The sequence below is a fragment of the Acartia tonsa genome, chromosome 13 (genome assembly GCF_053477335.1).
Source record: "Acartia tonsa isolate MP-2025a chromosome 13, ASM5347733v1, whole genome shotgun sequence".
Lineage (NCBI taxonomy): Eukaryota > Metazoa > Arthropoda > Copepoda > Calanoida > Acartiidae > Acartia > Acartia tonsa.
Window position 1 is genome coordinate 16,254,220 of NC_137272.1, and position 16,199 is coordinate 16,270,418.

The 16,199-nt window shown below is 33.1% G+C and overlaps 2 protein-coding genes across 2 annotated transcripts in view; one reads left to right on the forward strand and one right to left on the reverse strand.

Annotated features, from left to right (window-relative positions):
* The window catches only part of LOC145304169 (uncharacterized), a 45,340-nt gene extending 32,284 nt beyond the window's left edge, over positions 1–13,056 (forward strand). The window contains exons 41-52 of the mRNA XM_080145937.1: positions 242–348; positions 703–794; positions 3,267–3,926; positions 4,306–4,406; positions 4,545–4,628; positions 6,009–6,093; positions 6,557–6,657; positions 7,117–7,318; positions 8,186–8,271; positions 9,061–9,163; positions 9,466–9,981; positions 11,849–13,056. Of these exons, the coding sequence (XP_080002063.1) occupies positions 242–348; positions 703–794; positions 3,267–3,926; positions 4,306–4,406; positions 4,545–4,628; positions 6,009–6,093; positions 6,557–6,657; positions 7,117–7,318; positions 8,186–8,271; positions 9,061–9,163; positions 9,466–9,981; positions 11,849–11,968 (2,257 nt within the window). The 3' untranslated portion in view covers positions 11,969–13,056. The remainder of the gene's footprint in view (positions 1–241; positions 349–702; positions 795–3,266; positions 3,927–4,305; positions 4,407–4,544; positions 4,629–6,008; positions 6,094–6,556; positions 6,658–7,116; positions 7,319–8,185; positions 8,272–9,060; positions 9,164–9,465; positions 9,982–11,848) is intronic.
* LOC145304199 (hydroxypyruvate/pyruvate aldolase-like) overlaps positions 1–16,199 on the reverse strand; it is a 171,047-nt gene that overhangs the window by 86,046 nt on the left and 68,802 nt on the right. The window lies entirely within an intron of this gene.

Consider the following 16,199-nt stretch of genomic DNA (forward strand, 5'->3'; position numbering starts at 1 on the left):
GTTATATTGTTGCTTCTAAGGGGTCATGGGTGGTTTATAACTAACACCCTTCCTAAAGAAATCGCCCTCAGAAAAAGTTAACACTCCGCCAAAAAATATTTACATTTTCTTTTACAACTTATAATTAAAAAGGGTATTGGTCGATTCCCCCCTCCACCTTTCTCCACCTCAAGGGGCATAGCTTCTAGTATTACATTAGTTATTGTATTTGATACCTTGAGTATGAACAAAATATTTTCAGTGGTGATGTCCAGTACGACAACGATGGTATAACACCTCTTATGGAGGCTGTTGGCAGTGGAAATGTTGAACATGTTGATCTTCTCTTGAAGGCTGGCGCTAAACCTGGTAGGATTATTTTTAAACACTAAAAACTACATCTATATCAGAGGCGTGACATTAATAGTAGGATTATGGGGGAAACTAAAATAAACCCATAAACCCTTCTCAAGCAGAAAAGTTAAAGATTATGATATTTAACAAATTTTGTAGAATTATAACGTTGTATTATTCCGATAGTGGGCTTAACAACTTCGGCGACTTGAATTTAATTTTTATTCTTTGCTTCATTAAGAGAGTGTCTTAACGTTTCAACCACAAACTAATCTTCACAAGGGGTAATTTTGTATAATCACTGGGTTATGGAATGTACATTAATCTATCGGGCATTGTCTTATCCAAACAGATCCTAATTTATTTTAGTTGGTGAAACCGCCATAGAAGATTTGGTGAGACTAGCAAAAGAAGATAAATCTGTCCTGGACGTTCTTGCTCAATATTTTGATATTTCTAAGGTAACAACTATATAAAAAGAACTAGCTAGGTATAGGTATCAAAGATCAAAGTAACAGGATGTTTGTTTGTCTATCTGTATTGAAATGGACCAAAATGGCTCTTCTTATACAAACATGCATTCTCGTTTGCTGCTTCAAAAACTTTTTTGTATCTTGATACAATAAAAATAATAATAAAATTGGTATTTAACCAGGTTACAAACTTTGCAATTATTAATTTAAATCTATAGAAGGATTAGTTTATTATCTTATCCCTTAAGATTCCTGGGAAGACAAGGCACGTGTGAATATGTACGTTTTTTGCAACCAATAGAGTGTAGATATTTAAAGAATTGATATTTACAAATATTGTTTTGCTAGATTAATATTAAAATGTCCACTCTATCCTTAACACTAAATTCAAGGTTCTTAAGGCTACTAAGACATAACACCTGACAAGGATGACAACATCCATTTGAGGCTAAGTCTGAACTGAATAAGCAGACTAAAAGTCTTACTGAACACTAATGCAGGGGTGTATATTCTGCACAAGATTTATTTTTTTTTCCCCGGTGACAATTTTTTTTATTTTTTTTTCTCCCCTAGTTTTTTCTCACCAAGTAGGGGGGAAAATGGAAAAATATTTAAAGAACTCTATATTTTATTTATTTTTTGCCTCCTACCACACACGTTTTTAGTTTTTTTCACCAAGGAGAAGGGGGAAATGGAAAAAATGTTTTCAGTTTTCTTAATTCTTACATTTTTTTTCCCTCCAACCACTTATTTCCCCCCCCCCCCCCCTGAGCCGGGGATCCCATGTAGAATATACACCCCTGCACAAATGTTATTAACTTTGTTTCAAAAGTGCTTAAATACAGGATACTGTTTTAGAACATACTTACATTTCCTGGTTTTGATTATAGAGATTCTTTTTCTAAAGCATTTTACTTTGTTGTCGTAGGAATCAGTATTCCAAAATTCATAAGAATAGTTTGATGAAATAAAAAAGGGAGAAATAGTTTGTGCTTGTATTGCGTATAAGTCGTGAGTTAGCCTTATCGAAAGCGATTATTAAGTCTAGGTGCTATTAAATATGCGTTTAATTATACTATGCATTTTGTCAATATTAAGAACACTTAATGATCGCTTTCAAGCACAAACTACTCCTCCCTTAGTCAAAAAAGTAAAAAGCGTTATATTTTAAATGGACGTACGATAATTCTGATAAGATTGCATATGTTCTAAAAAATGGAAGTTGAATAAATGTTAAAAATAACTATATTTACATAATATGTTAATAAAGAAAAAAATATTATTGCTTAAGTTAAGGGGAAATAAATAGATGTTTAATTGGTGATTACTACTCCAGTTCCTATTAATTCTTACCTAATTTAATAAATATATTAATATACGTGGACATTATGAAAAGTTGTCGTCAATTTAGGTTGCTAATATGGACCTCTTTTATTAGTCAGTTCGTTCATCCAGTAGGATGGGCGGGGAGGGGGGATATCGTTATTATAGCCAGCTGCGAGCAACACAAGGATTAACATGTCACATCAAGGCTCAGTATCAGAGTACATGAAAGTCTGGTGCAACATCCAAACATATATATATCCATTTTCATATTAATTCTTGCCTTATCCTTTAATTAGGTTGTCTTCTACTGACGCACTTAAATTCTATATTACTCTTAAGGGATAAGACAAGGGTAAATAAATTATTACTCAATCCCCAATGATAATAAACATTAATAAATATTCATCTCAGAAAACGCCTTTTTCATAAAATGCCTAATACAATTTTAAAAATAAAGCCTTATGTTATGAATTAACCTAAAAAAATCCCTGCTGTAGATTGAATTATTACTTAAACAGTTCTATTTTGGAACCAACCAATCACGATTCTATAAAGGTACTCAAAGTTTGTGACCCAACAAATAAACATTGTGTACTGTTAAAATTTGCAGTCCAATGCCCTCTCCCTCCCGGGTGTATTGACACATAGATTTATAAATTACATAATAATATAGTTAATTAATTATTATTCGAGTTAAAGACGTAAATATTATTTTAGTTCCTAAGAAGCAAAGCTTCTTTACAAGCCATTCGTTTTGATTAACATGAAACTTTTGAAATTGACACACAAAAAAACTAACTAAAAAGATACGTTTTTATTGAGTTTTAATTGGCACTAGTTTAATACTAAGCAAACGTCAATAATTTTGCAGCAAAACCGCCGAAAAACGAACTTTGCGCTGTTATTTTGTTGACTATAATCAGCGGGATATGTCGGTTATAAGTGACATTGATAGTAACGCCGCCGTTTTTTAACAGTCACGTATTGTACTACTTTGTAAGATAAAGAAATAAAGCTTTAGATTTGACTTCTTAAAAAAATGTATTAAATATGTGGGGGGGGGGGGGGCATTTTTTTGGGGTGTGGGATTGGTAACTTAATATTGGGATTAATAATAACTATTTAATATTTTAGGTCCAAGCTGACAAAGAGCCGACTGTTATCCAAGAAACCGAAGAAATGGATGTTAGCGAAACTATATCTGACGAAAAAACTGCTGCTGATGAATCCATTGAAAAGTCAGTTGACGATACCACCAAGGACAAAGAAGTCATAGAAAACTATCCTATAGAAGAAGCAGCTAGTACAAGCAATAATGAAGTAGATACTGTGATAAATGATGAAAAATCTTCCAACAATGATCATGATGATGAGAAATCCACGAATGTGGCTCAAGAAAAATCTGCCAATGAGGATGTTGATAAATCTACCAATGAAAAAGAAGCAAGCAATAAGAATGACAACACTAATAATGAAATAAACACTGACGACCTCAACTCATCTCTAGCAAGCAGTACAGCTGACAGTGACATTTCTGGCATCACTGAGCTAGAAAATAAACCTGTTATTGCTGCGCCGCCACCATCTACTGATAACAAGATCTTAACTGAAGTTGACAAAATTGCTGATGCCGAGCCCAAAGTCAAGTTTACTGAAGTTGAAGTTAGATCCAAAGCTGTTGTTGGTGGGGAGAAAGACAAGGCTGATAATGAATCTTCTGTCATTGCTGATATTAATAATGAGAGGAAGGTGTCTCCTGAAAGCAACAAGGAGAATAAAAGTGATAATAGACAGGTAAAAACATTTTGTCTGTCTTTTCAGTCGGTCAGTTAGTCCGTAACGCTATGGGTGAAATGTGATTATCTCAAGAGGCTTTTGAATATAGAGAACTGAAATTTTATGTGTAGATATTATGAAATTTGGGCTTATAGTCTATTCATTATGTTGTCTTGTCAGTCCTTCCTTGAAAGATTTCTTTACATTCCTTTATTTGTTATGACAGCTGAACATCTACTCTATAACTCAGTTTGTCTATTCCCTGATTTTTTAGTGCTTCGCTTCTTATGGATGTTTTCATCCTTGTTTGATATTTTTTTCATTGATGGAATGAAAGTAAGCCAGAAGCACATTCTTACCAAAATAAAACTGTTAATTATGATAAACAATTTATTAGGGAGGCATGGAAATGGTTCGACCCGCATTGAAAGAGAACATGAACCAAAAGAAGAAAGTTATCATGCAAAGCAGGGTGTCCAGAATTATTAATCTTTCAAGGTAAACTATTTGCAATTTTCTCCCCTGTTGCACACAACCCCCATCCCCCCCTCTCCCATTTTTTTCTTACTTTTTTATTTCTTTATGGGGGCAGTAAATATGAATAGAAGTTTCCCTCAAGTAATATTTTTGTTTCAGCAAAACTACCGGATCTGAGACAAGTAGTCCTGACAGTACTTCTCCATCCATCCTGTCACCTTCCAGCAAAAGACCTTGGTCCAGGTATACATTTTGGTTGCTATTTCCCCTGTAATTTATTGGTCAGTTCGTTAATCCAGGTGAAAGGGATGGGACGGATGGTTTCACTTTATTAGATAACATGATAATCTGGTGGAAGATCCAAGTATTAATAAATCCATTGATAAATATGTAGTGGGATAAGCATAAAGACAGGGTAGGTATACAGAAAGACGGACACAGTTTAAAATAAATATTTATAAAGTTTCTAAACAAATATTTTCTCATATCATGTACTGTCGGCGTTGCACCAAAGACTTTCTTCTATGTGAAATTAACAAGGATGACAACATACATCTATGAGTTGCAAATCATACAACAAATTGTGGATGGACAAACAGGAAAAGTGTCAAAAAATAAATATGAAAGAGAACGAAATCTGTTTGCATAAATTGTGTATTTTTCTTTTTTTACATATTGACCGACTGTCCAAGTAAAGGGGGGGGGGGGTTAATGCAACCATCTCGTAATCAGTGAGCAAATGACACTTAGAATTCGAATTTCGATCTGAACTTTTGCATGAGTAATCCTTGGTAGGTCTATTTTCCCTAAATCGAACAAAAAGTTGGAAAAGTAACGGCTAGCGGCTTCGCCGTTCAGCCGTTTTTTGCCTATTTTCAGGGTAAATCCATCATCTATTACGTAGGAATCAACTTTTTAAAACATATTTTTGGTTTAATTCATGTTAAATGATAGCAATAACCAATTTTAAAACTTCTAGTACCAACAGCAACCGTCTAGAACCGTTTGATAGCGTTTTGGAGTAGAAAAGAGTATTATGTTGAGAGAGGTTTCGTGACTAATTTGCAATATAGATATCAAACAAATGGCAAAACAGATGAGCCGCCAGCCGTTAGCCGTTACTTTTCCAACTTTTTGTTCGATTTAGGGAAAATAGATCTACCAAGGATTACTCATGCAAAATTATAGATGGAAATTCGAATTCTAAGTGTCATTTGCTCACTGATTACGAGATGGTTGCATTAACCCCCCCCCCTTTACTTGGACAGTCGGTCAATATGTAAAAAAACAGATGAGCCGCCAGCCGTTAGCCGTTACTTTTCCAACTTTTTGTTCGATTTAGGGAAAATAGATCTACCAAGGATTACTCATGCAAAATTATAGATGGAAATTCGAATTCTAAGTGCCATTTGCTCACTGATTACGAGATGGTTGCATTAAACCCCCCCCCCCCCCCCTTAACTAAATACTGAATGCTCATTGGTAAAGGGAATCTACACACAAAATTTAGCCGTCTATCTTGAATTTCAGCCAAGAAATTCACGTTTCCCTCGCCGACAAATATAACTCTAAAATAAATTGTCTGAAATCTGAGTATGTAGACAAAGCCTATGATAAATTCAGGTACAAGCCGTCTCCAAGCCACGCCTCCCCATCTGCCAGTATTTTGAAGAGAAAACGGGGGGATGACACACCCTCCTCTACTGAGGTAAAGTACATTTCATTATTTATCTTATAAGTATATATTAATATTTAAAACTTTTTTGGTAGATTAAAATTATCGGGTGTAATGTTTGTACCCGAAAGTTTTTTTTTACCAATAAATGTCATAAAACTTTGTGTAATTAATGTCTTAATGTTCCCCCGTTCACTATAAAATCTCTCTCTTTGTGTCTTTATTATTCTGTTTTTTTGTTGTATTCTTAATGTTTATACCTATTAAAAGTATTAAATTTTTTAATTGGCTTGTAAATGTAAACAAATATAAGTTTTTAAATTAACTATTAATTGGGTGAAGGAAAAATTTAGTTGTGTGTAATAAGTTCTCGTAAACGGCTTGCCTACAAGTTTAAGTTGACGTACTTAAAATCTAGAGTCGAAGTCAGTTTTGTTAAAAATTAACAAATTTTCCCCTGTCAATATATCCACGTATTCTATGACCATTTATTTAGGGCTCGCCGGTTACCGGAAAAATCCGCCACGTTCATTTCAAACCGGATCCTGTGTCAGACAGAGTGGAGATTCCTAGGTCGATTGAACGCACAGCTACAAGGTAATATATACGCTTTAGTAGCAAAGCTATTCTCTTATGTTATTTTCACCAAATACTCTCATTCTAGTGTTTATTATGATAATGTTTTTTTTCCTCGAAAATTAGGCAATGATAATGCAGGGGTGTATTATTTCCCCTTCTAGGTTCTTTCATTTATTTTCATTTTTTTTAATGATAATTTTCCCCCTCCCACATATTCTTTTAGTTTTTTTCACCAGGGAGGGGGGTAAAATGGAAAAACATGTTTTCAGTTCTCTTAATTTTTTTCCCCAACCCCACCCCCCCCCCCCCCCCCCCCTCCTTTAGCAGGGTCAACTAATGAGAATTGATGAATTCAACCATGACTAAATATACACAAAAAATCTTTGTTTGCTGGAAAATCCTTCTAACGCGGTGGACTGGTTATTGTAACAGTCCATCTAGGCTAATAAATTTATTAATAGAACTATCCTCTTTTAGGAAAAAGCTGCGCCTGTACGCCCCCGAGCAAGACTTGCTGATAAACAAGGAGTCAATTAGTGACGGCGGCCGCAGCACAAACTACGAGGAAACCCCGCCGCTGGACGTCAGTTCAACTCCCATTTACCCGCCGCTAACGAGCTGCGCCATTCCCGTGAAGGATTTGGTCCTGCAACTGGCAGCTTCGGTTACCAGTATTAAGGTATGTGTTATGTGCTTTAGATTTTATACAAGGATGACTATTAGACTAAATCCATAGGTATTAGTGAAGCACCTAAATTATGGATGATGATACGGACAAGGTTTAGTGGACACAAATCAAGATTAAACCAATTATTTTAGTTTATAGAAATGATAATTTTGTTTGTCATCATTGAGAATGGGCATCAATTTATCCCCCATTGTCTTATCCTTTTAGATACTTTTTTATATGGAATTGTATTACTTAAATTCTTAATAATTTGGCAACACAATATAATATTTTATTTCTTAAATGGTTTTCTTTGGAATTTATTACCACAATTTTCAGCGAGGGAGTGGACATTGGGCTGCATATAACACAAGTCCCCAAAGTTTATAATATCGTTTTCTTAATTGAACCTTTAGGGACTTCTATTGAATTTTGATCGGTTGGTTCATTAAGTTGAGTGTCAGAAAGTTTCAACCACTATTTGTAATCTCAGAAATGGGTAATTTTGTGTATCATTGGTTATATAGTATACCAATTTATTTTTCGTCCACTGTCGTATCCCTTTATATCCCTGACAATTCTTTGTTACTAAATGGTTCTTATGAATTATAGTTTGCAACATGAGAAACAATTATTAAAAGCAGAGATTTTTACTTAAAGTGCGGATTGTTAATCAACATTCCAGGGGTGTATATTCTGCACAAGATTTATTTTTTACAAAATATTACATTTCCTCTCACCCCCCCCCCCCCTTAGTTTTTTTCACTCCAAGGTGGGGAAAATATGGGAAAATGTTTTAAATACTCTTAATTTTTTTAATTCCTTAATTATAAAGATTTGCTTTCATTAATTATGTTTTTATAATTATGTTTTTTTTAGATTCTTGAGAAAGATTTTGATGTATTTTCGTTGACAACAGTTGGAGATTTGGCCTCGCTAAGTGCTGCCCAAGTAAGGAATATCAGGTATGTAGTTTATGCATTTTCAAAGAGGGCTCTCACTCTGCATGTTCTACACTCGGGATGCCTTATCGCTACGGATCTAATTCTACACAGTATCCGATATCACCTAACCTAACCCCCTCTCTATTTTTCAATTTATTTCAAAATAAGGATTGGATGTTTTATTAGCATTATATTTTTGGAGTTATTGAAGTTAAAGTATTAGGATGAATGTTTGTAAAAAAATATCTGGAGTATCTTTGCCGATTTTCAAATAAGAATTCAGCGAAAAATAACAAAGTAATTTGAAAATTGTGCTCTACACTTCCAAGGAATATTATAATATATCTACTGGTCATTTGAAAAAAATTTTATTGGTGGGCAAGATACGATACCCCTTCTAAACAGATGCCCCCTCCTCTGATCCCAAAAAATGTTATATAAAATTCAATGTGGTGGTTATCAATTCTTCACCCTCGAACAGGGGTGTATATTCTACATGGGATCCCCTGCTCAGGGGGGGGGGGGATAAAAAATAAGTGGATGGAGGGGAAAAAATGTAAAAATTAAGAAAACTGAAAACATTTTTTCCATTCCCCCCCCCCTCCTTGGTGAAAAAAAAAACAAAAAAATGTGTGGTAGGAGGGATAAAATAAATAAAATATAGAGTTCTTTAAATATTTTTCCATTTTCCCCCCTACTTGTTGAGAAAAAACTAGGGGAAAAAAATGGTAGCCGGGGAAAAAAAATAAATCTTGTGAAGAATATACACCCCTTGCCCTCGAAGCACCGAGTAACCTTAAATATTTTCAGAGGTTTGAAGGCACCTAAAGAGCTGACCGTAAAGCGAACCCTGCAGAGTCTTGCCAAGACTAGCCTCGTCAAAAAATCTCCAGTTCTTGAAATTACAACAAAGGTAATTTAGATTTTCGCGGGATAAAAACCAGTTCTGAGTCTTACTAAAACATCTTGTATCTTATTATAGGGAATTTCCAGGGCCAACAAAACTAAAATTCAATCTTAGATTTTTCATTTTTCTCTCCGCGGAAAATGTATGATTCGATTTGGTTCATTTAGTAATTATGACAAAAGAAAGAGTTACTAAAGACAATAGTCAGTTGTTTATCTTAAATATAACTCGCTTGTATATTTTTACGTGAAAGTATTTTTTTTAATACTTCAAATTATTTTGATAATTTAACTATATTGTGATTACAGGAAGAGGAAGAAAAGATCAAAGCAGCGCTATTCCACGGCCCCTCACCCTCCCCCACCTCACCAACAAAGAATGGCTTCCCACCCTCCCCCATCAAGGACTCCCCGGAAAGTGCCTCCCCCAAAATGCTTCTGGAATTTCCATCCCGAGAATCCTCCGCCGCATATGGCACCAAAAAATCCTCCAACGACCCGTGGGATGAGTTATTCGGCGCTGAGGAGCCGCTGTCGGTGCGCGCGGCTAAAGCCGCCGCAGCTCGCTCAAGCACGTCGTCGCTGTCTTCAAACGAGGAGGTTACCATTACCGTTACAACCACCCCTACAAGTACAACATCAAAAGACACCATCGAGAAGGCCAACAATGATACTGAGGATAAAACCATTGAGACAGAACAAACTATGGAGAATAAGAAGATTGAAGAAGAAAAGTCTGAAGAAAAATTTATTGAGAAATATGACAAAGAGACTGATACCGAAGAGAAAAAGGATCTTAATGATTTGGATGCCATTATGTCAAAGGTATGTTTTTTTGCCTTCTAAAAAAGAGAAATAGTTTTTACTTCGATCAATTTAAAGAGATTAATGATTTTGTCATATTTTGGCCCTTGGGACCTTCAAAACAGTGGTCACTATTATAAAAGTTGTCAGTTCATGCGTCTCTATTACCTAGGCTAGGTATGTTTAATACACACTTTGCAGTTTGGCATTTCTTAGCTAATTTTCATCAGATTTTCAATTATTTACGAGAAAAACACTGCTTGCATTAAAGGGTTTTCAATCAATCAAGAGTTGTTAGGAAATGAATTGGGGGAGGGGGGGGGGGGGGTTGATTTACTACTAGCCATAATTGAGTCTCACTCTCCGTCAAAGACAAATTGTATGAAGTTTGTTTACATAGAGGAATATTTTTTTATCGCTCATTAACTTAGGTATGCCCTGGGGATCTTAAGAAATGACGAAGAATAAATTGAAGTACCTTTAACTATCTCTTCTGTAGTTTAATATTACTAGTCGAATAGTTTGGACACTACCAAATTGTAACCAACCAATCAAAGTTTCATTTAAGTACCCAAAGTTTAAAATCTTAATTAATAAGTGATTTTTACAGTCTTTTGTCTCCTACTTTACTGGGAAATTAATCTATTTGCAAATAAATATGATGACGTTGGTAATTGTTCAATTGAAAAACTTATATAATTAAGGATGCTTACTCTTATTTTATCAAATAATAATTTATTAGTAGCGAAGCTACTATACTATTCACTTTGTCTCAGTCAACCCATCAGTTCTTAACTTTATGGGGGAAATGTTATTTACTCATATATCATTTATTTTCTCTTCTGCTATTGAAGATACATTTTTAATTTTTTTTTTGTGTATTTATCCGATTCCAAAGAACATCTAATAAACAACACATTTAGTCTGTCAGTCCGTCCGTCATGCGACAATATACACACACATATATATTTAAAGTTTTAGTGATTTTCTATTTTTCTCAATAATTCTGTTCATTTGTTAGGTAACTTTTTTTGGCAACTGAACATTTGCTTAATATTACTTTGTCTTTTTGTCAATCCATAAATTCTTTTAGCTTCTCTACTTATACATATTGTCATTCTTGTTAATATTTACATTTTGGAATGATTTAGTATTTCGTAATAAACTTTTAAGGAGATATTTCTTGATATTTGGTTTCGGGAATTTTTGTAAAAAAAAATTGTCTTCAAATATGAACAAGGAAAATTATGGGCAGAAGTAAGGCAACTATGGTGAGACCAGGGATCTTAAGGGATAAGACAATGGACATATACATGATACATCCCATTCCCAATGTTGATAAACAAAATTACTTCCTCTGTAGATTTATATTATTGGTTAAAAAACTTAACATTGCCAGTTTAAAACCAATTAAATAAAGTGCACAATGTTTTTAACTTTTAAGGCAAGAAATGTGAACAGCGAATGCGATTCTAAAATTTGGGCCAAACAGGGGATGGGTTGACGATGTGACGGACGTACTAGTTCATTGCTCTAATTGTAGAGTAGATTTGAACTTTTAAAATATATAATTTATCAAATCCCATCTTTTACATAATCAAATGTTAGGATTTCATCCAATTTTTGTTTAAACATGAAAAAAAAGACATCCTATAATAAATATTATTTCAAACTATCAGTGTCAAAACATTGCAACCCAGTGAGGGAGGGGACAATGGTTTGTTAATTACACTAGTCCCTAAAGTCTTATAATAACGTTTTCTTATTTGTTTGCAAAACAACCTTGAGTACTTTAATTGAATTTTGATTGATTTGTTCATTTAGTTGAGTGTCAAAACGTTTCAACCACTAATTTTGTTTATCGTCATTGATTTATTATATTTTTTAGGGTGATGGCTTGGCAGGCTACAGCAAAGAGGAGCTGATGGTAATCCTACAAAACACTGTGCAGAAACAACAACAGTTGTCCCAATTTCTTACAAGTGTTACTCTGGCTCTTAATAGATGATACAATAAATAATAAAACTCCTTTAAGTTAACACACTAAAAAAGATAATTCATGTTAACCCAAAATATGACCACAATACTGAAAATTAATGACAAAATAAAATGTAATTATATTTTATTGATTAAAAAAAATAAAGTTAGGCGCATTATAATCAAAAAAGTCGCTTTTATTGAGAAATATTGAAATAGAATTTTTTTTTTAAATATACAAGATGACAACATCAAATCTAGTTAAAAAATCTTCATAATTCTCAATAATTTTTTTTAAAATTCTGTATAAATGTAAAAATGACATTTTGGTCAAATTTTGGTAATTATAACCTTACCTTAAAGTTTATAGAAACTAATGATATATTGAAAATACAATTATTTTCAAAAATTGAAAATATGAAACATTTTAACAATTTTGTAACAAAGAAATCCACTTAAACGATTCATAAAAGCCGAGGCTATTGATATTTTAGGGTATATTATTTCTTCATAAATAATGATTTAAACTTATACAAGTATTTAAGAGGATTTAATATCATTCTATTACCTATATTTTTTTATACTCTTACTTAAACTTGTGAAATTATGATTTTTTACTTTTGCATATTATAATGTTACTTTCGCGTAGTTAGTAGTTTCACATGGATCTAAAGGGACAACACAATAAATTGTTTCACATTTATTATTTCATACTGTCCCCTCCCTCCCTAATTTTTTATAGTTCTAATGAAAAAATATAATAGTAAAAACGTTTCATCCACTTACTGTAAACTACCACAGAGGTAATTTTGTGTATAATCATTGGGGATGTACATCAATTGATTAGACTTTGTCTTATCCCTGTAGATCCCTGATACCCTAATCTCCATTTTTGTACATAATCAAGTATTTTTTACTACCTATTAATTTTTGTAATGTAACAAAAAAGACAATTTTGTAATTTTTTGTGAATTTCTAACTCATTATATTTATGTGATAACTTAATTAATTACGCTTACTGTAAAGACGATTTAATATTAATTTTGTTTGACTAAAGATTTTTAAGAAAAGATGATTATATTTTTCATAATGTAAATATACTTAATTAGTTATTTAAAATAATATTTTTTTATTTTTTTCAGTAGCGAAGGTACTCTATAAGTTATGTTGTCTGTCCTTTCTTTTTAAAAGCGAAGCTTTTTATAATTATGGTCGGTCTGTACGTCCGTCCATACAGACACTAAAATTATATTAATTTGTATATTAGGATTAATATTATAACCCAATGAAACCAAGCACTAGAAGAACAAGGATAAAAAACATCCATAAACTCGTTTTAAGGGCAGGTTTTTGGGACTTTCCCAAGAACTTGTATTAAAAGAATCCGATGAATATGATAATATTAATTATATAACTAAAAACTTTAGTAGAAAATAAAAATATGAATGTTTGAAATGGACGTATGGACGAAACGATTATGGAGTTGCAATGCTTTCTAAACTGTACCTTAATGTAACAGGAACCGTCTTGCTAAGTTTCAAATTAATAAGACAATTCTAACTAAATTAATCAAAAGAGCTATCAGTTAGGGACGGACCAATCCTAATTATAGAAATTCTTTGCTTTAAAAAATAATTTATTGAATAAAAGTTAGATAATTATTACTCTCTTATAATATGGGAAGTAAAAAATAAGTATGTCTGAAAAACTACAAATAAGATAATATCCAAAACTACAAATATCGAGTTCATTATGATGAACTTTGAATATTTTTTACAGCATGGCTTCGAAATCGATTAATATGCACTGGATTATAAACAGCTTATACCAAAAATGAAATTAATTCGGGAAAAAATCACAAAACCTATACGTATTTTCAGCTGTCGGAGAATTGACGACCTCTATACCTGTCAGTGTCCACAATATCTTTTTATGGATCTGCTTGTTGGTTATATCTTATTCCTGGATTATAAACGGTTCTCAACCATACTGAAAAATCATGAATCGCATTATAGACATGTTTGTACTAATATTAAAATAAAAATTCTTAAAATCAATAACAGTTTTGTTTGCCCGTGCCTATGGCATCTCAGGAATATTTTTTTTATTTTGATACCCGCAGAAAGCTGTCTATAATACTATAAATAACTTACATAAAAGGTCTTACAATCAAAGCATTGGAGTTGACTTAATTTCACCAAGAAAATCTGTTACATAATAGATATAAATGATCTAGATATATACTCTCTAAATCAGCCAATAGGAAAACAGTGGAGGAACAATCTAGATACATACTCTCTAAATCAGCCAATAGGAAAACAGTGGAGGAACAATCTAGATATATACTCTCTAAATCAGCCAATAGGAAAACAGTGGAGGAACAATCTAGATACATACTCTCTAAATCAGCCAATAGGAAAACAGTGGAGGAACAATCTAGATACATACTCTCTAAATCAGCCAATAGGAAAACAGTGGAGGAACAATCTAGATACATACTCTCTAAATCAGCCAATAGGAAAACAGTGGAGGAACAATCTAGATACATACTCTCTAAATCAGCCAATAGGAAAACAGTGGAGGAACAATCTAGATACATACTCTCTAAATCAGCCAATAGGAAAACAGTGGAGGAACAGTCTAGATACATTCTCTCTAAATCAGCCAATAGGAAAACAGTGGAGGAACAATCTAGATACACACTCTAAATCAGCCAATAGGAAAACAGTGGAGAAACAGTCTAGATACATACTCTCTAAATCAGCCAATAGGAAAAGAGTGGAGGAACAATCTAGATGCACACTCTCTAAATCAGCCAATAGGAAAAAAGTGGAGGAACAATCCGGCAATATTATTAGTTAGAAAGATAAAAGATTTTGCTACGAAGGATAATTACTGACATAAGAACCGACGACTAGGGTTTGGCCGAATATCCGGTCATTTTCATTATTAGGCCGGATATTGAAACTATCCTGAAACCGGATATCCGGCTGATTTCTTATTCTGGATATCCGGTAATTTGCCGGATATCGAACGTTGGCTAGCTATCCGACCGGATATCCGGTATCCAGCCAAAAAAAGTATCCGGCCCTACCGACGACCCTATTAATACAAAGGCTTCGCTATTAAAATTTCTATTATATTGGTAAGAATTTAAAAACATTATTAAGAGAGATATTGTAATAGTTTTTATATTGAGTGGTATCCGCAGATCACCATAGTGATTTTAACTCTCTTTAACTCATACTCACTAAAACAGCTGGGGCCATCAGTAGAATTCAGTTCACTTGAGCGAAAGCAAGGGAGGGAGGAGCCAATGGATTGTCAATTTCACTGGTACGCAAAGTTTTATAACGATGTTTTCTTATTTATTGCTTTAAAACTTTGGGTACTTTTATTGTAATTTGATTGGTTTGTTCCAACCAATAACTTAAATCTACCTAAGTAGTGATTTTATTTATCATTATTGTGTATGTGTGTATCAATTCAACGCCCATTGTCTCATCCCTTAAGACCCCTGAGTGGAAACTGTCTTTCTCGTATTCATTCGAATCCGGTGGATAGGAACCGGTTCATACGAAAAAACTATGTCTATCATCGTATTATATCCAGCTTTCTACGAATATAGAATGTACAATTATAAGATTAAAACTAGTTTTTTAGCCCCGAGTGGCCGAAGGCACGGGCTAAAAAAAAACTAGTTTTATTCTTATAATTGTACATTCTATATCCGCGGAAAGCGGTTTATAATACGATGAAAGAAATAACTATTCTAGAAGTAAAGCATTAAACATTTAGCGTAAGTCCTTACGTCCATAACGAGTGTTTCATATATTTAATTTAGGCATGTCAAAAATTAAAATCATCATATGGTATCAAACTTTGTATGAGCATAACATGAAACAATTAGGTATAATTTAGAAAGTGTAGCAACGCATAATCATTAAAAAAAAACATGATGTTTTTTTTTATTTATGATAACATTTTTATAGTTATTTTGTTCCCTTGATTTTTGTAATGTTTATTTCTTGGATGATTTGGCATAATGTTAGAAGTTTAGCACTTTTCTCTAAAACTATTGTTGTTGGTTAGTCTGATTTTAGTTTGTCTTTACTATAAAGCGTAAATTTAAGAATTTTATGTTTGTTAATTTAATTGTCGCTTAAGTATACATAAATTTACTCATAAACTTACTAAAAATGATAATCTATCTATCTTCTCTCTCAATCTATCTATTTATCCCTCTCTCTCTCTCTCTTTTT